The sequence below is a fragment of the Poecilia mexicana genome, unplaced genomic scaffold, assembly GCF_051168715.1.
Source record: "Poecilia mexicana isolate PSO_F unplaced genomic scaffold, ASM5116871v1 scaffold_16, whole genome shotgun sequence".
Classification (NCBI taxonomy): domain Eukaryota; kingdom Metazoa; phylum Chordata; class Actinopteri; order Cyprinodontiformes; family Poeciliidae; genus Poecilia; species Poecilia mexicana.
Window position 1 is genome coordinate 14069220 of NW_028263385.1, and position 23941 is coordinate 14093160.

General features: G+C 40.9%; 2 protein-coding genes across 2 annotated transcripts; both read right to left on the reverse strand.

Moving 5' to 3' along the window:
• Positions 1–1339: 1339 nt before the first annotated feature.
• On the reverse strand, positions 1340–8373 carry LOC106929676 (uncharacterized). Its single transcript, XM_015006769.2, has 2 exons — positions 5103–8373; positions 1340–2887 (listed from the first exon to the last, which is right to left on the reverse strand). Exons 1-2 carry the CDS (start codon positions 7332–7334, stop codon positions 2528–2530), a joined length of 2592 nt encoding a protein of 863 aa, XP_014862255.2. The 5' UTR covers positions 7335–8373; the 3' UTR covers positions 1340–2527.
• Positions 8374–8503: 130 nt separating this feature from the next.
• On the reverse strand, positions 8504–23526 carry ntd5 (ntl-dependent gene 5). Its single transcript, XM_015006771.2, has 8 exons — positions 23429–23526; positions 21582–21719; positions 20416–20607; positions 14999–15122; positions 14471–14547; positions 11769–11951; positions 11467–11664; positions 8504–10161 (listed from the first exon to the last, which is right to left on the reverse strand). The coding sequence occupies exons 1-8, from the start codon at positions 23496–23498 to the stop codon at positions 10079–10081; spliced, it is 1065 nt and encodes a 354-aa protein (XP_014862257.2). The 5' UTR covers positions 23499–23526; the 3' UTR covers positions 8504–10078.
• Positions 23527–23941: the final 415 nt, after the last annotated feature.

A 23941-nucleotide genomic window follows, 5' to 3' on the forward strand; every position in this document is an offset into this window, starting at 1 on the left:
AGACATTATGGTGGCATGTGGGTTCAAATAGTTGTTTCACAAAGACACAGCGTAACTCAGAAAACACAAAAGCAGTTTATAATTTATTTAAGGACAAAAGGCTGTATAAATCAAGGTGTACAGAAGAATGTAATCACACTTTTAAATGTTGCTCTGAGTTTTTTTTTTGTGACCTTGGGATTTAATTCATGCTTTTACATGAATTAGATCGAGTTAGATCAAGTTATCTTTGTTTTATTTAGTTTAACTTAAATTACAAAAAGTTAAAGAAGAAGAAGAAGAAGAAGAAGAAGAAGAAAATACATTTGTATACTCTGTGTATTTAAAGTGAAAAAAATCAGTCTATTGATCTTCAGAGGCATCAGGAAGTAGAATTATGTATAACAACCATTAACAAAAATGGAAATACTATTGATAAATTTATGTAATAAATGCATAGTGTGTATATGAATAGACGTGTTAAATAAAATTTACTTTCTGATCTTAATCTACTGACGTTACCCTGCACCCCTGGACAGCTATGTGTTTGTGACTGAAATGCTTAATGGTGGATTATTTTTAGATTTTTTTTTTTTAATTAGTTGCTTCTTTGCTTATTTAACACTTTAATTTTAGACTGCTTCGACATCAAACACATAGCATCTGCTTTTGCAGTTTCATTGGAGCAAATCCTCTCTTCTCTCCTAAAATTTACTCTCCATTATGGCAGAAACTGGTTAGTTAACCTTTGAACATCTGCCACCTCTTCCACCCCTGCAGATATTATTTTACCAAACTCAAACAAAGCCGCTCAAAGCAGCGGCTAGGAGCTCCTTTTATCCGTGCAAAGACCAGCTGAGGAGCAAGAAAAGGGACGACCATGACGACCCAGTCGGGTCATTTCCGCCATTCTGTATTTAAAGGCTTATCTTGAGCTCAGCTCCGGTAGGCTTCATGGCTTAAATCGAGCAGAAAATTCAAAGAGCACCAAAAACAGAGGGCTGCCGTCCTAACTCAATTACTCCCTGAAGGCAGTCCAAGTGGCCAGCTTGCACACTCAGCCATCCACAATCTTTAATCTTTTTTTTATCACAAAGATCCATGCAAAGCCTCCTCTTTGGTGATTAATGTAGTGAAGAAAATCAAGGCCAGGGATTAGCCTAAATTAGAAGAGCGATACGGACCCTTGCTCTGGTGCTCGTTATCTAAACGAGTTTCTCATCATTTGGAGGAGAATTTGAGGAAAAAAATCAAGGTTAATCAAACACTTGATTCTGCTCAGCAGCTGCATGACAAAAGCTGGAAAGAAAAAAAAAGATGAAAGATGAAAACCGATACAAAGATGTTGACAAACAACAAAAACGGTTGCAAATATTTTATTCCAATAAATTAGCATAAATCACTTCTGGAAAAGAAATCTGAATGTAGTGTTAGAATATCCCCCCGCAAAAAAAAAAAAAAAAAACATTTGGACAAACTCTTACTGGATATGGATGAAATCCGAACAGTCACCTAAATAAAAGATGAAAAACAAAACAGATTTCTGAATTTAAATCAAACAAGTGCAAACAACTCACAGTGTCTCAGACGGTAGGAAAGATTACATCTTTCAGACGAGATAGTGCAGGAGTGCAGCTTTCACAAATACTTCTCTTCCTATGTACAACTAAAGCGTGATCTACGGAGCCCTCTAGGGGACACGGAGAACTTTTTTTTTTCTTTACGTTGCATCGCAGTGAGTTTTGCGTTCGCTGGCATATTTTGTATACAGTCACAGATGTCAATTTAAAATTTCAAATACATTTAAAGAGACTCAGTGAAAACGTGTTCATATATTCTTAACTCTTTGGCGCAAAAACAGATTGAAAGTCAAATTAGTCGCTGGTCAGATATGATTTCAGTACCCAGTGAAAATAACTCAGAAATAGTCCAAATAGTTTGGATGCAGTTTTTCTTTCTTTCTTTCCTTCTTACGGAAACATTTGTTTCGTCTTGGAAGGGAGATGGGAAACTCACGTTTGGCCCGTTTTGCTTTTGCACATATGTTTGTGGTGCATTTCTATCCTAAAGAAAAAGATATAAAACTTCAGATATCTCACAAACGAGATACTAAGACGCATGGAAAAACCTTACGAAAACCTTATGTTATAGCAGAAAGTACGGTGGCCACTGTAAGAAAGACTTAGTATCGGTACATTATTGCAAGGGAACGTTAAAGAAACTTTTTTTTCCCCCATGTCCCCTAGGGAGCTGATTAGACTAAATAATCTTTCTTTTCTGAGCACTTTAGGGATTTATCAGATTGCATGAAAACGCATCATTACATTTTGATATTTTAAATAACATTTAGACTCATATGAGTATTCCCTTTATCTGCAAAGCAATAAATTACGATAATATCTTCCTGTGTTTGATTTTGGCCCATCAATTGGAATGGGATTAATGCACATTAATGCCTTTTACATCTAAAACTGGAATACATATTGAAAGTGCTCTCTTCTTTAAAAATCGAGGTTCAGACCCAAAGTGGTGACGAGTGCCTCTCCCTTCAGTTCGCAGCGTCCTCCTCGGACTCAGAGTTATCCAGGGTGGACACGGCGGAGCTGTACCACTCCGCACTCTCCTCCTCCTCCTGCCTCCCTCCTCCGCCAGCGCCTCCCGCTCCGTCTCCTCTGTCTTTTCTCTCGTTCAGCATTTCCACCGCCACCTGGTGATACGGGTGCTTGCGTTTGGTGTGCCGTCGCAGAGTGTTGCGCTCCGCGAAGCGAGTGTGGCAGAGCTGGCACTGGTAGGGCTTCTCTCCGGTGTGCACCCGCTGGTGGCGCTGCAGCTCGCCGGCCTCCCTGAAACGCTTGGAGCAGATGGGACACACGAAGTTCCTCTGGCCCGTGTGGATGTGCTTGTGTCTCTGTTGAAAGAAATTGTGAGCTTTCATAACAGGCGCAGCGTATTTCTGAGGCGATACAGAGGCATTCGTGGGTTTTCCTTTACATTTTGTCATATTACAGTGGCTGGATGTAGTGAAGTATAAGTATTTTTGTTACTTCTTCAGTAGATTTAATTGTATGTACTTTTTACTTTTGCTCTACTACATTTTACATGAAGTATCTATACTTTCTGCTCAACTAGATTTCTGTAATGTGCTGTGCTACATTGCAGTTTTTTAATTTGTTTATGAGTTTGAAAGCAATTAATCACTTATTTGAGTTAACTGGTAAAAAAAAAAAAAAAAAAAAAAAAAAAAAAAAACGACTGTACGTGAGCCAACACTCGAGTTTACATTTTGAAACTGGTGTCAAGAAATTAAAATATTGTTCACTATTGAGCCATTACAAGGTTGAATACATGGTATTTTTTAAACGAGTTGATGATAATAATAATAATAATAATTGTGAACTCAAAACCTTATTTCCTTCATATAATTTTTCTGAAAATAACTAGGCTTATACTACGTCCACCTGGTCAACTCCAGCATGAAGTTGCACTAAACTATTCAAACAGAAGCAGAAAAACGTAACTCTATATGAATATGTTGACTTTAAACTGGTTTGACATTTTAATAAGCTGCAGCTGTTTAACCGCTATAAACCTAAAGATCCAGGCTAAACCTAATGCTGCAAGTTGGAGACAAAGATAAAAACCGTAGAGCCTGGAGAAGCAGAGAAAGAACATCCTGGAAAACAAAGGATAAAATCCCATTGTTTTCATTAAGCTGGAAAACAAATAACACTTTATTTTGGAGAATTACACACCACCTCTAGCTGTTTCTGTGCCTCCAGTAGATGGAAAAAAAATAACAGCTAAATAATAGTCTGCAATCACATTTGCTAATGAGGAAGCGGCTTTGATTTGAGCCGTCGTATTTTTCACGAGCATCCGGGCTCTGAAACGTCTCTGCTGCAAATTAAGAGGGAAATAATGTGATCTGGACGAGGTAAAGAGTTGCGATGTTCCATAGCAACATCCACTGGGAGCTTAAATGGGATTTGTGGAAAAGTAGTGAGACTCGGTGATGGATCATAATGTAACACGCAGGGGACATCCTGTGTGTACATCAGGCCTGAAAATCTACGGTTTTCTAGCTTTTTCTAAAGAGCAGAACATATGTGCTATACATTTATATTTTCATGTGATATCCTTCTTTAGATGTAATTCCAGAGTTAAATTAAAACAAGCTCCTATATCTTGTTGAAAATTTAGTTGTAAGTCAGTTTTGTCTTGTTTCAAATATATTTTGATATTTGAACTAGAGACTTTGGACAGGAGTGTCCAAAGTGCAGCCCGGTGGGCATTTGTGACTCTTGGACTAATTTCGTGCGATTCTCCGGTCTGAAAGATACAAACCAATTCAGCAGGTGGTTGATACAGATGGAGACATAATCAGAGTCCAGGTATTACTGACTTAGTGTTCAGTACAACACAAAGTATTTGTCTTTTTTATCACTAAGTTTTCAGATCCAGAGAATTTTACTGGAAAGCCGACTTTGCTGCACCAAATCAACTTTTACTTAATTTATAAAATGTTGCTGAATATAGCAAGCCTTTTGAAAGAAGGTGATTATATCTGAGAATAAATTTGTTGAGTGAAGACAGTTTATAAGGATACGAAAACTAGACGCCCTTCTTGTAGTACAGAAAATGTGCAAGATCCTTTTTAAGTTCTGGATCTACAATGAATAAGATCCCTTTCCAACAAAAACTACATTATTTGCTTGATTTTTGTTTTTGTTTAGTTTATTTTCTTACCATGCTAGAACTCCTGATTCAACAATAATGGCCCATGTGGTAAAAAGTTTGGAAACGCCTGTAGTAGACAAAATATATATATATAAAGTAACATTTTGTGTTTTTGCAACCCTTTGTAAAACCATTTCATAATTTCAGCTACTTTTATAAATTGAAAGGTGTAGATTTTGTCCTCCATTTGTGAGCAGTTTAAGTAAGCGATTATTACATATGTTGGCAAATTAATCAGCAGTAATAAATCTTTGCTGCGTCAGTCTGTTCAAGATTGTTCCTGCTGTTCCCTACAGAGAAAAACAATCACTGTAATAAGTTGTGCCATCCCTTAAAAATGACGCCTGATGAGCCTCCTGCTGCGCGTCTAATGAAACCATAGTTACCTGCAGATGGCTGGAGCGCTTGAAGGCTTTGCCGCACTGCTGGCAGACATGAGGCTTCTTCTGAGAGTGTGTGATGGCGTGCCGCTCCAGGTCGGAGAGGTAGAAGAAGATCCGCGGGCAGAGTTGGCAGCACAGCACCCTGCGAGAGCCCAGGTTGGTGGGAGACTCCGCCGGAGAGAGGGGGTCGAGGGCGTCGAGGGAGTCGAGTTTGCCCGACGGGAGGAGGGGTCCGATGGGAGGGGAAGGAGATTGAGGGGGAGGAGCCGTGCTGCTGGAGAAGTAGAGGTGGTCGTCCAGAGGAAGATGCTCTGAGTGGAGATCTGAGGAGTCAAACTTGGATTCAGAGGCCGGAGACCGGGCCTCCGCCTCCGAAGCGGAGGGGTCGCGTGTCGGGGACTCCGACTGTGCAGGAGGGGCTCCAAAAGTCGATGGCTTGTTGTTTTCACTGGTGACTTCTTCAGCAGATATGGCTTCAGTTCCTGGGTTTGATTGAGAGTAGCAGATCTGAGTTTGGATAAGATGGCCGTCCTGCAGACCCACGGCGGGCGTGGGGACAGCGAAGGAGGCGAGGACGGGGCCAGAGGTCACGCTGTTAACACCTGACAGGATGAGGGGGGAGCTGCCGGCGTCCAGTCTGATTATGGGGTTAGGAAAGGTGGCAAGAGCCGATCCGAGCGCGCTGACCTGACCTGAAGGCAAAGGAAGGGACACTTGAGCCGAGGCTGTGGTAACCTGGGACAGCTGGCCGGTGGAGGGGTCTAGGACGGCGATCGGGGTGGAGGTAGAGGTGGAATCAGTAGATGTGGCAGGGACAGAGGAGAGGAGGAGCAACATGGGGGTGGAAACACCTGGTGAGGTCACTGAGAGGGGAAGCGAGGAGAGCTGAGGCGACGGAGAGGAAGACAGCAGCAGGAGAGGGGCACTGGCTGAAGGGCTGGTCAGGATCTGGATGGTTTGGCTGGACAGTGAGGGGAGCACGGCTAGGTTAGCCTCCTGAGCAGCTTTAACATTCAACTCTGCAGCAGCTGGAGCGTCAGAGTTCGTCATCAGTTGTGTCTGATCACTGCCTTGTGGTGGCTGATCTCTGGCAGAAGGTGCATTTAGTGCATTCTCTAAACTTTGGCTAAAGCTTGAACCTGCCAAATCTGATGACCCGTCTTCTTCTTCTTCTTCATCCACCTGAACCTGATCCGACTGTTGCTTCCCCAACACGGAAGCATCGATTTGCGGCACTTTGAGTCCCTCCGGACTGAGCGTATATGGGATTCCCTGGTCGTCGATGAGGAGGAGGTTTTCATTGTCGCAGTCCTCTGAAGACAGAGACGTGAGGACAGAAGTAGAAAAGTCCTCAGAGCCTTCATCGCTGTCTTCCTCCACCATGTCTCTGTCTCCGTCTCCCTCGAACTCATCCACCTCCATGATCAGGGGCCCCTCGCAGCTCAGGTCCTCCAGGAAGCGCCCGCAGGTCCTCTCTGTTTTCTTGGGCAGACTGAGGTCCAGCGGCTCTGTCTGCTCCTCCGCCTCCCTGAACATCCTCAAAGACCTGCAGTCCACTTCTTGCACAGTTGGAGGAATATTTTGCTCCGTTTCTGTCTCTGCAGGTTCCTGTTTAATCCAGTGATGGCTCAATAGTTTAAATGCAACAGTGTTTGAGACGAGGTCAGTCTCTGACCCTTCCATGTGTGTGATTTTAACTTTTCCCTCTGCCTCTGGGGCATCTTCATTGAACTCTTCTTTATTCCCAACAGCTGATATGTGGATTTGACCGCTGCTGTTCTCTGTGATTAGTCCTCCAGCAGAAACCAAAGCAGCTCCCCTCAAATGTGACCCAACACAGTCTTTGGTCTGGCTGATGGCACATTTCGTGATTGGCCTCTTGCACTGCGGCGGGACAACAATTCTGATCCTTATTGGTTGCTTAGGCACCCCAGGCTTCACTCTAATTGGCTGCCTGATCCCAGCAATCTTACTGGTTTCCTGAGAGACCGGCTCCGATGTCCCGCCCACCTCTGCCTGTTCCCCGTTGACTGATTGAGCATCTCTGCTGATGATGGTCACAGCAGCTTTGACGGAGCAGGTCTTGAGGTTACCCGGTTTGGTGCTGGGTGGGATTTTTTTATCCTTTGGGTCCAAAGCGACCTCTGTCATGGGCCCCGGTGCCTCTGCACACTGGCTGCCATTTTGGACTTCCAGGCTGCCACTTGTCAGGACTGAGGCCAACTGAGAATCCATTTTGGGGCATAACTATTCCTATTTCTATAAAATAAAATAAAAATAGAAAGTTCAGTTAACAACATTAAATCAAAATTAAACAAATGTAGTAAATTACCTAGTCAAAAACTCAAAATTCATTATTTATTATTATTATTATTATTATTATTATTATTATTATTATAAGGGTCAAGCCAATATTCATCCAGAGTTTTGGCATTTCATGATATTTAGATCGTGCAGGATTATTCCTCAATAATAAGGATCGCCGCGTATGACCCAACATTACAACCTTCTGCTGCTCCTTCTGTTTATTTTTGCTGTATTTCTAATTAAACTTCAGCATATGACCAACAGAGATTGAACTCGAAACGCGACGGAGCGAAGAATCGAGAGAATTTGCATTTTCCAGCACCATTCTATCACCTGAATGCAGCACGAATAAAAAAACGCTTAAGGTTGATTTCGCGTCAGAATATTGTTCGGATTATTCTCGGATGGCCAGTATGTGGCTGTTCTAAATTATCACTGGGGATAAAACCGAGGAGAGCCGTCCGTGTAGGACGCCATTACGCACAGCCCTAGGTCCGAAATGACCATTTATTTCATTCTAAGGGAGCGTGTGCGCTGTGACAGCTGTCGGACCTGGGACAGCAGCATCACAATCGCGTCAGTCGGAGCGGTGGGGGAAACGTGTCAGTTCGCAGCCGGAGCGGATTCCGTCCTCCTCGGTACCGCAGCTTCCTCGGACCTACAGCCAGCCATTTTATGGAGCCGAAGGTCCGAGCCGCCGAGAGCGCAGCTTCGGGGGCAAACTTTCCCGGCGCGCTGTCCGCCTAATTCCTGTCTCTGCTTGTCCAGCAGCCGCCGGCGCCTGGATGGACCGGACACGCTTTACATACATTTAAAAACACTGCATTAAAAAAAAAAAAAAAAACTATTCTCCACCCATACTCTCGCTGCATTGGGACTGGCTTACCCGAGCTGTGGATATTTCCGGAGGACCAAATATGACTGTGCAGTGTAAAAGGGTGATGCTGCGAATGCTGAGGGAGGGAGGGGTCAAAGGGAGTTGCTATGGTGTCGCAGCCTACCGGGTCCGAGCAGTAGCCATGTTCAGCCTATGAGTACTGTTGAACCTGCAGCACAGGAGGGTTTCATCATGTGGCATTAAAGAGCCAGAGAGCGGATCGCTTTCACGTCGTTTTCCTTTATTTTAAACATCAAAAATATAAAACTCACAAGCCCCGCAGGCTTGATGTCTCAGACTGAGCAGAAAAAAAAGGAGAAAAAAGAAGAGATCTCACAGTGAAATATATCACAGAGTCAGTTCATGGATAATATATCATCTGCTAATGAACTATACATCCAGTGGCGGCTTTTGATGTGGACAATATGGCTCTTTTACCAGGGCAGCACAGTCTCAGGGGCAGCACAAGGAAAAAACGTTATACCAGAAGCAATCCTGTTCACTCCGACCTTTAGAGTCAGGCAGATCAATCCAAATTAATGATGACGTCAACACTAAGTCAGCATCAGTATCAGATCAGTACTAGTGTGTAAGATTGATAGATTAGTTTCAGATTGCTTTATGAAATCCAATTTGTCTTTCTCAATTCTGCCTCAAAAAGACTTGTTTTGATTTTGATACACTTTGTTTTAGGAAACAGAACACACAAATTAGTTTTGTTGTGTCGTTTCTGTTGATCTTGTTAATATGTTGCTAATGTGTTTTGTAGACATTTATAAACTTAGCACAAATTCTTTCTAATGTTTTATCAATATACTTCAAAGAAAAAAAAACACCTAAATGTTAGAGGTTTGATATATTAAACTTGCATAATAAAAATTATTTTGATCATTATTGGTATCGGTAATACTGGCCCCTTATTTATTTGTTATCAGATCAATACCAAAATATGCAGTATCACTCCCCTCTAGTCTGCAATTTGATTTAAATATATCCCAGGGATGTAACAAGATCTCTAAATGTATCAGTCAATTGATTTATCCATCTGCTCCTCTAGTTACCATTCACAAATCCTCGTCCCTGCACATCCATAGGTTCACAAAGAATCTATGGTTTTATACCTTAAACATGTAATTCCTCCACATTTTTCATGTCAATATCCCCCATTTTTTCCAGACTGAATTTCCAGAGTCCTCAGTAACTCCATTATGTACGGTAACAAAATCTGACTGCACTGATTATGCAAATTTTTGGATTTGATTTGCAATTTGAGTTTTGTAAGTAATTTGTACTGCACTTGGTCATCTCCAGCTCAAGAGGAAACATCCTCATCCTGATCAAATCAGGTCCGGGTTGTTCTGCACTGCAAACATTCTTTAAAACAACTTGAAACTGTTGAAATCATAGAAAAGACCTGGGGGAATTTGTGGCAGATAAAGCAGGGTAGGCGACTCGCCCTGGGTGCTGTGCAACCAAGAACCGCCACTGCGTATGTCATGATTAAAGTCTGGAGCAACTCAAGCTGCAGCAGGGTTTGAATATAACTTGTAATGTTTGAATGTAATAACAATGCCTTTTGATTAGTGTGCAAGAAAAACAGAAGTATACCTAAACCCAAAATGAAGAGCTTAGACTAATTCACAATAACTGTCAAAAAAAATAAAAATAAAAAAAATAACAGATGTTGAACTAAGAACATCTAGGTGACCATAATAAAAGTACATGAAGCTGTGCTGAGTGTTCAGGAGGAGTTCTCAAACGGATGCATGTCTCGGTGGGTCGAGATCTTGGGCCATCACTCCACGTCACCGGGCGCACATGCTTCGATCTCCGACACCAGCCGATGTGGGAAGAGTTTGTACTGCAACCATGTAGGCTCTGAAAGATAAAAGAAGGAGAGAAATGTAGCGCCTGGCAACAATATTCAAACACCTTTAAACATTAACCAGTTTTATGTGACGGACCAACACAGAGCAGGGGGGAAAAAAAAAATGCATGTTTTAATTACTAGACTGACAGGCCAGACAAGGAGGATACTAAAGCTAATTTCCATCTGCAGTGCATGGCAGGTTGATGCGAACATGAAGTCACACATGTAGATTAATATGAAGGAAAGGCTGACAGAGTATTTCAGTCACAAAAAGAAATGAGAAGGAATTTTTATTTTATTTTATTTATTTATTTATTTATTTATTTATTTTTTTTTTTTGCTCGTCCATTTTAGATCTAAGACAACATAATGAGGAAAAAAGCAAAATAAGCTACACAAGCAGTAAAGTTGAAGTGAAACTGGTGTAAAGTCCTGTGGCGACCAGACCTTGTGTAAAAGAGTTTGAAACTTTATACTGTGGAATAAGATCTAATAACTAAGACATTCTTTCTCTTTTAGCATAACCCAGCAGTTTCTGCCATTTCTTCATGATTTTATTTCCACTTTATCCACTTTATTCTCAATACTTTGATTTTAACCAGGAAAGACCTTTTTTTTCTATCTACATTTCAACCTTAAAGTGACTCTTTGACTTTTAAACTTTAATCTGTAATTTAAAATAAAAAATAAAACGCCAAAAAACATCCATTCTTTATTTTCTGCTCCAATTGACCCTAACACTCAGTAGTTACCAGCCACTGGTTGATGGATTTGGAGAATAATCCAAGCATGACGTGCCGGTCAGAAGAAAGCTAATTTCCAAGAGAAACTTTTCATGAAAACTCACAGTCTCCTTTAGTCATTGCATGTTTTTTCTCTGTATTTTCCTCTGATGTAGCCCTTATGAAAGTCATGTAAACTAAACGAACTCCTGTAAGGAACACAGCAAACATGTGGAAGAAGGAGCTCTGGACATAGGAGACCAAAGTAAACATTTATGCAAAAAGTTACGTGTTTGGGTAAAAATGAAAAGTGTACATCATCTTGAATGCATAACCATGGTTAAGCATGGTGGTGGCAGCATCAAGCTGTGGGACTGCTTCTCTTCAATGTGAGCTAAAAACAGAGTCTATAAAAGGCTGCAGAGGCAGAAGTTCACCTTCCAGCAGCAGGATAATTAGGGACTACTTTGGAATAGTTCGAGATGTGTTGGTCTGTCGTTTAAAATAAGAAATAAAATAAAAAAATCTCTGATGTAGTAAAGGTTGCGATGTTGCCGCGTAAATAACTGGAAACGGCCTGTTTGGGTTTACCAAGGTAGCACTCTGGTGTCTGCAGCTTCCCGTCAAAGCAGTCCTGCGCTGCGGTGAAGCTGCACTGCTTCTTGGGGTGTTTGCAGTAGAATGTCACGATTTCCCCGTGGGGAACCATGGCGTCCGTGACATCAAACGGCCAACGCTTCACCCCACCAATCACAACACGGCTCCGCTCAGCAGGGATGACACAGCGAGCTGCGTTACGAAAATATGAAAGCGTCACGAAAACATCTCTCTGCACGTTTATTCTCAGAAATTTCAGGATTCCCCGAACCCAGACGCACTGATCCGCTCCTCACCTCGGCAGTGCGGCGGAGACGCGCTCCAGCTGCCGTTTGACAGACAGGTGATCTTCTGGGGTCCGTCCAGCCGGTAGTTCTTCTTGCATAGATAGTGGATGTCAAAGCCGACCTCATATTCAGTCTTCTGGACTGCGACCACGTAGCCCTGCTGCACTTCCTTTGGAGGTTGGCAGAACAGTTCTACAAGGCAGAGTGGTTTTATCATTGTTAAGAAATTCATATTACAATAGAAAAGTGCTGAATGGGAACAAAAAAAATCATGCAAACTTAAACATATAATCATTTATGATGAGAAAATGTTGGGAAAAATTTAATACAGAACAAACTCAGGTCAAAGGAAGTCGGGCCCCAATGCGTGACAAATATTCAGCTCTGAAGAATTTTGAATGAATATCAATTAAAACAACATTGAAAGTATTTTTGAATTTCAATTGAATTTTGAAATCCAAAAATCCAAATCTAATTAATTTTTTTAAAAACAGCAGGTTTGCTGAAACTGAGGACAAAAACCAAGATATAAAGCTAATCCTGCAACAATAAACAATGAATCAATGATCAGTTAAAATGAGCTCAATAATTTCCATTCTGATGATTAATATTTTTTGAAGGACAATTTTGTTGATTAATATTTTTTGAAGGACAATTTTGTGTACATAAACGTCATAATATGTTTTATGATGTCAGTTGTGTGTGTTGTTTCCATTTTAATAAATGTTTTTGGTTGTTGTGTTTTAATTTGGGTGTTTAAAATATCTTCCACTTCCAGTGTTAAGTGTTCTTTAGTAAATTAAAGTGTATTCATCTTTGAGAGAACGGCATTATTATGCCATTATTAACATAATACTTGGAAATGGTCTAAAAGCAACAGTAATATTGTCTACTGCAATAATTACTGAAACAGAAAAAATATTACTGTGACATGCCCACAAAAAAAAAAAAAAAAAAATTAAAATACTTGTTTAAACAGAGCAGAGAAAATAAAAACAGCATGTTTTTAATTTTCACTCTGGGTCAAACTCTTTTAAAAGATATTTAAAAACACAGGAATCAAAGATGGTGGGCTAATTTTTAAAGACGACGTGTTTCAAAGTTTGGGAGCCACAACACAAAAATCTCCATCTCCTCTTAGTTTCTGCTAAATTTTTGGTCTAAAAGCAGCTGGTTGACCCTCAGAGTCATTTAAAAGCCAATGTTAGCACATTAAAATAAACTATTTGACGCAAAGGGAGTCAGTGAGATGTACTCATGTTGGTGTGTACCAGCAGCATTGTGAACAAGCTGAAAGAGATACTTGACTGACGCCCTCATAAACTAAAAGCCCGTATTATTCTCTCAGTCAAGCCTCAACAAACCTGGCTTAGATTTTGCTGTTTGCCTGAACTAGAAGACTTTGGTAAACTGAGCTGCTGTTTTTTATTAAATTTAACATCTGAGTGCATAATGACTCACAAATTTGTAACAGAGTGTTTGATGAATGACTCAAGGCAACCAAAATTAATAAGGGTGTTGCATGAGGTTCTGTTAGGAATGAATAAAATAACCTTTGCTTACTTGATATCTTCAAGGCAATTTCATGGAGGTTGGATGGTGCATAGAAATAGGTGCTGGAGGTATGTAAATATGGCCCTCATCTGTGAATTAGTGGAAGGAAATGCCATGTTTAAAAAAAAAAAAAGAAAACATGGCATTGTCATTGTAAATTTTGTATATTCTGTATGTAAAAAAAAAAGCTGAATTTTTAAGAATGTTTTCTGAGAAGGAAATAAGGAATGGCTTGAACAATAAGTAGTTTTGTGCTTTCACAGCGAATAATGACACTGCATTTTTGCATTTATGGACATCTTTACTGGACTGACAAGCTGTCTGTTAACAAGTTAATTTAATAGTGAAACTAATTTGTTGTTCTGCAGAGTCTCTGCAGAGCTGCGCAGTGTTGCAGTTCGTAGCACCGTTGCCTTGCAGGAAGAGGATCCAGTTTGTCTTTCAGCATGGAGTTGCATGGATGTTTTTGTCCCCCATCCTGCCGGTCAGTACAGAAAGTTTGAGTTTTGACCACTAGAGGGCAGGAGAGGACTTTGAAACGAAGTTTGGCACTTGAAGCGTTTGTGTGTAATTGTTCAGCTATTTTATTTAGGACCATTTCTGGTATATTTACTAACTTTATTAAGACTTATGAGCCTTTTGGGGACCACAGTCCCGTCCTAATTCGATGGACCCCCTTGTTTAAAGTCAGAGGTTAAGTTTAGAGGTATGGGTCCACTTTCACAATGTTTACCTGCAAAGGGAGGCCATTTGTGACTTTTTTTTTTTTTTTTTTTTTTACATTTCTACTCTGCTCTACAGGTTAGATTTAGAGGTACGGTGTGAATTAAGTTTGGGTTAATGTTACTTTTATGGAAAATGTCTTGGTTATAAGTGGAGCTACTAAAATGAATGGAAGTCAATCCAAACTAGTCCTCAGTTTGCATAGAAGAACGAGGATGGGTGTGTGAGTGTGTCTTTTTTTTTTTTTTTTTTACACCACACTGATAGTGTAAAAAAATGCAGTTTCCAAACTAACACCTATTTTCAGTCTCTCACTCACTCACACATGATTCACTAACCTTCAGAAGTGTGTAAAGTCCTGCTGAGAGCGAAGTGATGTATCACACACACACTCACACACACACACACACACTGTGGTCAGTCTGCACACTTACTTTTACAGACCGGGTGAGGATGCATCCAGGTCTGGTTGTCCTGACAGAAATTTTCCCCGCTCCCGACTACATCCGCCCTGCAGGGTGGGAAAAGGGGAAAAGTGAAGGAAGCAGATGGCAGGATGACACATGCAGCAATGCCAACTGAGGAGCTTCATGCAGCACAAAAATGATATTTAAAAAACAGTGTGAATGCATCCTTTGCTTGTGCGTCTTGTCTAAAGTGTGTATGTGTGTGTGAGCATGAGTGCAGGAGCTCTGGCTGACACATCCACTCTGGCTCATCCTTTCCTGTGAGATGACTCAGTGTGTAAAAGGGAAGTCGATACAAGATTTGACTGTAATGACCTAGTTAGCTCAATGGAGGCATGATCAGCTGGGAGATCAAAATGAATTCCCTGCCATTCATCGCTCATCACACCAGCCTTTCCCCCTCCCCTCCCTCTCTTTTCTTTCCTTCACACTCCATCTATCACTTCCTCCGCTCCTTTCTGTGTAACTCAGAGCCGCACTCGCTCACTCGCTCACCCAGACAGGCAGCTGTAGCGGATTGAAGTCCCCACAGAGGCGTCGCCGTGGATGCTGAAGGTGTTGATCACCTCCTCTGGCAAAGGGCAGGTCGGCGCAGGAGTGTGTCCAGGTGACTGAGCCTCTGTGGTTCAAGGGAAAAGCAGGAGGTGTCAAAGAAGGTGAAGGAGTGATAGGAGATAATTGCAGTTACATCATTTGTGATCAAATCTGAGCAAATTTATCGGACATTATTCACGTCGTTCATGTGCAACGAACCAGGCTCACCGCTGGTCTTCAAATAATGAATTCTACAGCTGAAACGATTAATCGGATTCATCGTGATGAATCGATTATTGAACTAATCATCAACTAACCTAGTAATTAATTGTTAACTGGAGAATAGAGACTCAAAAGAACAAGTCATTCAGAGCATTAATTAAAGCAAAACTGTACAAAAAATATACATTTTTCATTTAAGATAAACAAAAAACTTTTTCCTGTTAATATGTTCTTCTCAAAAATCCTCAAGTGGCAAAGTAAAGTAATTTAGGCAATGAAATATTTGCATCTTTTAAAGAATTTCTAATATTGTATTTTAAAAAAGGCAGAATGTAAATTTTTTTATCCAGCCGCTTGTTTAATTGTCAGTCTAATCAGTTGAATAATCAGTTACTAAAATAATAGTTAGTTGCAGAAATTTACATGAGAAAATTCTCCTGTAAAGTAGCACAAACAATTTTTTTTTTGTTTTTGTTTTTTTACATGTGGCTCATACGGGCGTTTGCCCAGGATGGCATCCGAAAGGGGGCGTAAGTGCATCTAATCAGCAATCAAAGGAGAGTTGGCACTCCGGTGTGCTGAGTTGGTTGGGCGCTTTGTTCCAGACTCGAGGATTTCCTCCATATTGAATGGTTTAGGGCAGCAGAGAATTGAAAATCAATCAATCCAAATACTGTCATTCCTGTCTTACTGAAGAGCTTCTGGTATTCTGCAGAGGGAAATGAGCAAAAGCGTCAGCCTATGGATGTGCAATAGTTGTAGAAACACAACCTAACAAACTAAACAGTCGTAATTCTTGTGAAAGATGGACCATCAGAAAGCCTCCCCTATAAGATGTACTGAGGTTTGTGGTTGTCATGTCACAAAATGTGTCTATAACACTTCGCCAAAGCACTGCAGAACCACAAAACCTGCCGGAGTCTTTACCCTGCACACTTTAATTATGTAATTTTATTGGCTGCTGAGTTTTATTGCAACTCTGTTTCTTTTGCTTAAAGAAAACACGTGTATGGACGCATCTCTACAACCCTGTAGTATTACTAAACTGTACAAACCCAACATATCCTGAAACCCGTTTTGTTTAACCCAGACCTTCCTGCGACCCAACAGAGGCGTTTCACCCAACGTCTCATTCTATTTCTGCAGAAATAGCCCGTCTTAGGTAATAAACCAAAGTTCGACGTGCAGGTGAACCACCGCCTCAAACCTCTCCAAGCTTTCAGGTTGTATAACTCCTGGCTCTGATCGTTCCCGCAGCTGAGAGCCTCACGCTTGTGCAAGTAAAAATATCAAGAGTGGTGCTTTGCAGAGAGAGACTGGAGTGACCCGAGCGGTTTTGAACAGGAGCGCAGCTTTGAAAGGCAGAGACTGCTCTCGCCTGAGGACGATCTCTGCCTCTGCAATGGAGAAACGCTGAGATAAGAATGTAAAGGCACCTATGGGAGAGGGAGGTTTTTCTTTCTTTCTTTTTTTTTTTTTTTGGAGTCAGATGAGAGCCGGATGCCAAGTTCTGTTTTCACATACCGCCCCTCTCCTGCCTCGTACTGCTGCCGCCCCCACTCACAGTCTCTGGCACCAAACTGCAGTGAAACAGGTATATTAGATTCATCTCCTTAAAACTACCAAAAAAAAACCCAGCACATTTGAATGAAAATGCATCATTTCTGACTAAAAACGGATCTGGTTATAGGGTTTCACTCGCACGAACGTGCACCTTGGCATATCTAAACTAAACACCCCGAAGCTGCACGCCTGTCCTTGGCTCCTATTGTGGAGAGAGACCTTATCGGAGGCCTCAGATGCAGAAGGATGAGCGCAGAACGAGATGAGAGGAGAGGAGGAGCGGACAGAGAAGAGAAAGGCCTGAAGCAGCATGAGCAAGAGAGCTTTCTGACTCTCCCGTCTGTGATCTGTCGCCCACACACACACACACACACACACACACACACACACACACACACACACAGAGAGACAAACAGTGTGACACATCTGCAGCCCACCCCTCTAACACATCCACATCCAATCTATCCGGAAAAATACCTTCCTGGTAAACACACACGCACACACACACTCACACACACGCATGCAAGCTGTGCACAAGGCACACACTCTGACAGGGACCCGCTGCCCACCGCCTCACAACAGACACGGATCAACTCTCTCACGCCAACACACACGACGCAAACGCTCTCACACGTTCAGAACCCACCTACCTTCTGCCCGTCTCTCTGCGGCGGAGAGCGAGCCGACGATTTTTATCCTGATTCCACGTCTTCCGAGAGATGAAATGCATATTTTAAGAGAGAACGCAGCTCGGATGAGGACTTTCCTCGGAGAGCACGTTCGGTACAGCTGGAGGTGCGTGACTAATGCGGTCTGTCTCAGACGGTAAAAACTGACAGCAGTGACAGGTTGACCAAAGATAGTCAGGGAAAATTCAAGATAAGTACTGATAAATTACTATTCTGTTTATTCATGAGCAGTTTTAGGTTTGTGCCTCCTGCTATATTTCAAGAAACATGAAAACACATACAAAAAAAAACTAGTTATCACCCAGTTGTAGATATCCAGATTTATTTTAAATTTTGAAATAAATCATGTTTTATTGTAGCAGCATCATCTCACACTGAGGGGGTAAATGCAAATGCAAATGTAAATGCAACATGAAATTGATCAAAATATTAGATGTTGCAAGTACCAGTAATGTGTATTCAACCTATAGTGGAGATCTGGAGTCTTGCAGCCAATGAGGTCGGTTGTCAAACTCACAACATTTCAATTGAAAGATGCTTCTTCCCATAATCCCTTAAAAGACAAACAAGCCCACAGCCTCACAGATCCACCACTATGCCTGACAGCTGTCATGATGTTGAAAACCTCAACCTGAGACTAAAACTCAACACAAACACTCACGTTTTAATGACAAAATGCTTGAGTTACTCAGTTTTGTCTCCACACAGAATAAATGGACTCAGATAAAACACGTCAAGTGTGGAGCTGTCCTGCTGCAATAAAAGACTAATTTATTTGAAGCCAGAATAATTGCGTTTTATATTTAGAGTAAACTAGTTATAAGTAAACAAAAATTAAAGATCTATAAAATTGAATCCGTTTGAAGTCGCTGTGTGCGACCGTTCACTTCACTGTTAATTTAATTTGATGCAATTTCTGCGCAATTCACGTGTTTCGAGGCACTAATGGTTCACAAACGAGTTGAGTTGAACACAAAATGCTGCTGTTAAACTAACAGGTCGTCGGAAGTCAGATTTATTTTACTTTGATTCTGTAGTCGTCGCATTGTGTTGATTGATTCTATTATTCTCAACATGTTCAAGCAACAAAGCAACAATGTTTTATATTTTGTCCACCACACAGCAGCTCACAACCCCCAGGATATTTTCTCACCTGTCCAGTTTGTGAAAAGCTGGTTTGACAGAAAACATTTTGACATTTTGTTGGACTCTTATATTTTCTGAATTTGGGTCCATTTGCTACTGCAGCTCATCAGATGGAGAGAAAAAAAAAAGCGACAGTCCACAAATATCTAGAACCGCAAGAGTATATTTTTGTGTCTGTTGTGTAACATCCCACCCGTAAACCGTAAGAGCAATTCGCACATATTAGCAACTCCCTCTGTAAAACATTTTGACATTTCTCGATCAATTTGTACTTGTGAAGCAGGTTTTTAGCACAATTGCTTGTCATTTTGTGGACGATGCTAAATTTGTGACTTCTTTCGTGCTTATTCGCAGATTTTTGCTCATTTGTTCCTTTGTGTGGCTGCAGAAACAAACGCCTTGAATTCACATGCACAAAAAGGACAAACTCAGGAAATATACCATAGCAAAAGTGTGCACTGTTTTTTTTGTTTTGTTTTACAGAGCAATGTTGATTTAAGGCAGTCAAAGTGTTGAATTGGTCAGAAGAGGGGAAAAGTGATTTGTTGCACTGTTAAGATTTTTAAAAAATGGTTTTGAATGTCGCAAAAAGTAAGATTTATTCTCCCTTCCAGAGTGGTCTGCCTGAAATGTGTGCTTAAAATTATGTTGTCCCTTTTTAAAAGTGCATAACCAAACCTAATCACTATTAAAAGGATCCAACAGATGCTTCAGATGCCAAAGTTAAAATAATAATAATAATAACTCCTCATATGAAGATTTGTCTCTATTGTCCAACTAGGATCGCTCAGGAATCTCTGTTTACTCAGTGAAGAATTATCAGCTATTTCAAATATTTCGACTTTAGCTGACATATTTCTTTAAACAAATCGGCTCGACACACGTTAATCCCCTCAAGTTCGCTGTTATGTAAAATATCTTTAAGAAGTAAAATACATAAATATTTAGATCTGTAAATAAATATCTCCTGTGTTTTAGGTTGAAAGGAGAATTGCATCCCTTCATGATCACAGACCAAAGATGTTGTGTGTTACTGGTTGGTGTATTTCTAATCACATAAATTGTATTTAAAATGACGCTTTGAGGCCTGTGTTTACAGTGTTCAGGCAGGAAGTGAACAGAGAGAAAATGTGCTTTAGTATTTTAGTATCATGAATTGAACCACAGACTTTAGAGATGTTAAGGACTAAAATTGATGAGGTTTTCACTCTACCTTCCTTGAGAAAAAATACAAATAGTTTGATTTTCTGCCATTTTGTTTCTTTAGTCTGAGGGAAGAATGATTTCAGAACAAAGCTGTAAATTAAAGAGTTAAATGCTTAACTAAAAAGTGTTGGTATTGACTGAAACCGAATAAGATTCATTCAGAAAATGCTTTTTTTTTTTTATTATTAAGTCTGTTTTCATTGAGGCGACTGACAGCCTGATAAAGACTGGGCCGCTTTAACAGTTCAGCAGCAAAATCTTGGGTCTCTGAACGCTCTGGTTGACATGGTGACGGGGAGAATAGGTCACAGTTGTGCAACACATTTAAGTCGACACATTCACAGAGGGGCTTCAGTCATGTTTATCTGCCTCTCTCTTTTTCTCCCCATCTGGTGCAAACACACAAACTCCAACGCTCATTCCTTGGCCATAAAAAAAACAAAAAAAAAAACAGCCACACACTCGTATTTTAAAGTGTCAGAAATAAAGAAGACAAACAAAACCTTTTCTGTAAATTTCTGGACGTATAAAAAAAAAGAACCATAAACCCACCTGTGCAGATGGGCTCATCCCCACTCCACTGTCGGTCACCCTGACACCGACGAACCGTGACATCCGAGCCGTCGGGCAACGTAAAGCCCGGCTTGCAGCGGACCTCGAGCAGGGCAGAGAAGGACGGAGTGGCAGAAACAAGGCGAAACACCGAGTTTTCACTCGCGGGAAGAGGCCAGGGACAAGTACGACCTGCGGTGGGGGGAGAGGGAGAAGATCCAGGAGGGGAGGAGAGAGGGCAGAAAACAAGAGGGTCGGGAACAAAACAATTCTTAGGAAGTATTGGATGGCAACCAAAGAAAACAGTTACAGCTGAATCACTTTAAAAGAGCACTAATGAGGTTGTATAACTAAATTGCATGCAATTACAATGCCCTGCTTTATGACACACATACATAATAAAAGCTTGTGTTCTGCTTTCTGAGGGGTTGGGGTTGTTGGGTTTTATTTTATTTTCCAGAAAAAAAAACCTAAAACAGATTGTGTGTTGGCTCAGATAAACGGAGGCAGATTTTATTATGTGCGATTGGGCTCACAACCCAAGGCGCTATTTAGTCTGGGGCGTCAACAGAAAAGCTCATGAGGTTTTTGGTATCAGATTGGAAGCACAATATATATTTTTTTAAATAAAAAATGTTTTTGATTAGTTATGATTAAAAAGGGGGAAGACGAGGTTGGAAACACGTGAAAACTACAAAACACAGAGTGGACCGACTTGGAACGAAAATACCTTAGAACAGAACTTTGATTAAATATTATTTTCATGAGAGAACAAAACAACAAAAAAACTTCTTGTTTTTTAAATATTGCAACAATAACAAAAAAAATCTATCTTCTCTGATTCTATCAAGTTAATATTGCCTTAAAAATAAAACAGTCGGGTGTGTGGAAGTAAATGTGTCTGTCCAGTTAAGACTTTTTGGAGAAAAATGTGGGGCTGTAAGCTCACAATATTGGTAATTACTTAAAACAAACACATAACCTGACAGTGAGAAGATTTTTCTCCTTTTTTTTCCAGAACTTTGTTTATTTTTTTTTTGGGGGGGGGGGGGGGCTGCAGCAGTAAGAGCCTGCCCAGGTCTCCTCTCAAGCAAGAGCCGCCCCTGCAGATGCAGATGCAGATGCGCATAAAGCCTTTCACAGTGAATCATAATGAATCCAGTTACCTGGAGCCACACAGCTCAGACCACACTCGCCGTCGCACAGGCACTGGCGCTTGCTGCCGCATTCTGCGTCAGATTTGCAGGTCCGAGGACAGGCTCTCGTTTTCCTCTCTCCTCCCTGAAGTCTCTCCACACACGACCCTGTTGTGACACCAACACTCATCACACACCACCGCACTAATCATACGATTGTTCACATCTTGAGAGACTCTGCATGCCAGTTCTGCTTTTGTCTTCTTCTTGGAGAGGGGGGAAACATTTGCGTGGGTGGCTGAGTAAACGAGTATTTCCATGGTGGGTTTTGTTTAATCCCTTCTGTTCAGCTTTCAGTCTTCCTTCTTATCTAATAATCTTTAATCTGAAAATCTTATAACTGCACTTAATTTGAACAATCTATTCCTTAAAATGGTGTTCATATTTATTGAACTTTTCCCACATTTTCACAAAGTACAACCGCAAATTTCTATTTCGTCAATATGGCTTTTAGGTGAAAAAAAAAATAAAAACAGAAAAAGTCAGAGCAAGCATTAGAAGTTAGCTAATTAGTTAATAGAGCCAACCTGTGTGTAATTTAATCTCAATATAAATCCAGCTGCAATGAAAGCCTGAGAGATGAACAAACAGCATCTCATAGATCACAGTTTTAATCCGTCAAGGTAGAAACAGTTTGGCACAACTGCAAACCTACAAAAAAAAAAAACACTGTGCAAAGACAGCATTTGTCAGAAAAGCAGCCAAAAGGCCCAAAGTAACCACAGAGGAGCTACAGGAGCCCTGGAGATCTGTAGACATAACAATTATTAGTTGTGCCCTCAAAAATAATCAGTTTCTTACAGAAGAAGACAAAGCCAAAAGAAGGCATTACTAAAGGCAAGAGGTTTGGTATTGTGAACATGTTTTTGGCAGCAGCATCATGCTGTGGAGATGCTTTTCTTCAGCAGAGGCAAAGAAGCTTCTCAGAGTTTATTGGAAGATGGATTGAGCTAAAAACAAAGGAACCAAACGTACAGACAACATATAACAGCATGCAAACACAGAGAGCTACAATGAAAACTTTTAGATCTCATCGTGCGCTAGAACGGCCCAGTCAAAGTCCAGATCTAAATCCAACTGAACATCAGTGGCTAGGCTTGAAAGTTCATGTGCAGAGTTACTATGTCTGATGTACGAGTCGCAGACACACAGCAGCGACTCGGCTGGATGCAAATGCACACCGTGCTTTTGAGATTTTATTTGTAGAAAACATTAAAAGCCATGAATCATTTTCCACCTAATTTACAATTACAGACCACAATGTGTCACACAAAATCCCAATAAAGTAGAGTCAAAGTGGCAACATGTGGAATAAATCAATGAGCAAAAATACTCTTGCAAAAGCGCTGCATGTGCAGCAACAACCACCTTCTTCCACTGACAGCTGCGCATGTTAAGCATCAGTTTCGTACAACTTTAAAAATGTTACATAGCAAGAAGAAAGGGTCATGGCAGGACCCAAACTTTTCAAAAATACTCCTAGAAAGTGAGGCAAAAAACACACACACACACAGCTGCATTTATGCACAAATATTAACACAGAAAAAATATGTAGATATTATTTGTGGTCTATAATATGTGATATTGGGTCTTATAAATAGAAGACTGTTTTTAAAAATCTGCAATCGCCTGATCAAAATGCTAGTTTTAGAAAGTTTTGCAGAAGAGTGTTTAGTGCAAACTCCAGGAGTTTGGTGCTTAAATTAAAATGTAATGTGGTTTATCGACACAATAAGATGTGCCGATATATGTTTTTATTAAACCTCATTTAGTGAAATTTATTTCCAGCTGTGATTTTCTCTGAAGAGGAGCCCTACCTGAAGCCTGAGGGGAAGCCGTTCCAGTCAGAGCCCAGAGGAAGAGCAGCAGCAGTGCAGAGTCCATCATTAGAGCCAGACCTCAGGATGATGTGAGTGAGGGACAAACACACATGCAGCTTTTTTAAAGAAGTAGGTGGAGGGTGGGGGGGGGGTGACGGACACAAAGGGTGGGACAATGCAGGGAGTGGGTGGGGGGTGGTTTCAGAGAACCCAGGAGCTCACATCTGTTTTGTGTTGAAGGCGAAGAGAAATGAGGAAAATTCCACTCTGAGGGACCTTTCACCCATTTCTGTTAAGACAGCACAGACTGACAAGCTTATGAATAGACATGTAAACAAGTTTTTATTTTTGACAACACAGCTGTGGTATAGCTGACACTTTCAGCTACATTCAGCAGGTTAACCACTTTGGGAGAATGTACTGTATATACCTTGGAGTAAAAAAGTATGTGGTGAAAAGTATCCTCAAGTACTGAGCAGCAATTGATCACAACATCTGATTTAATATTTT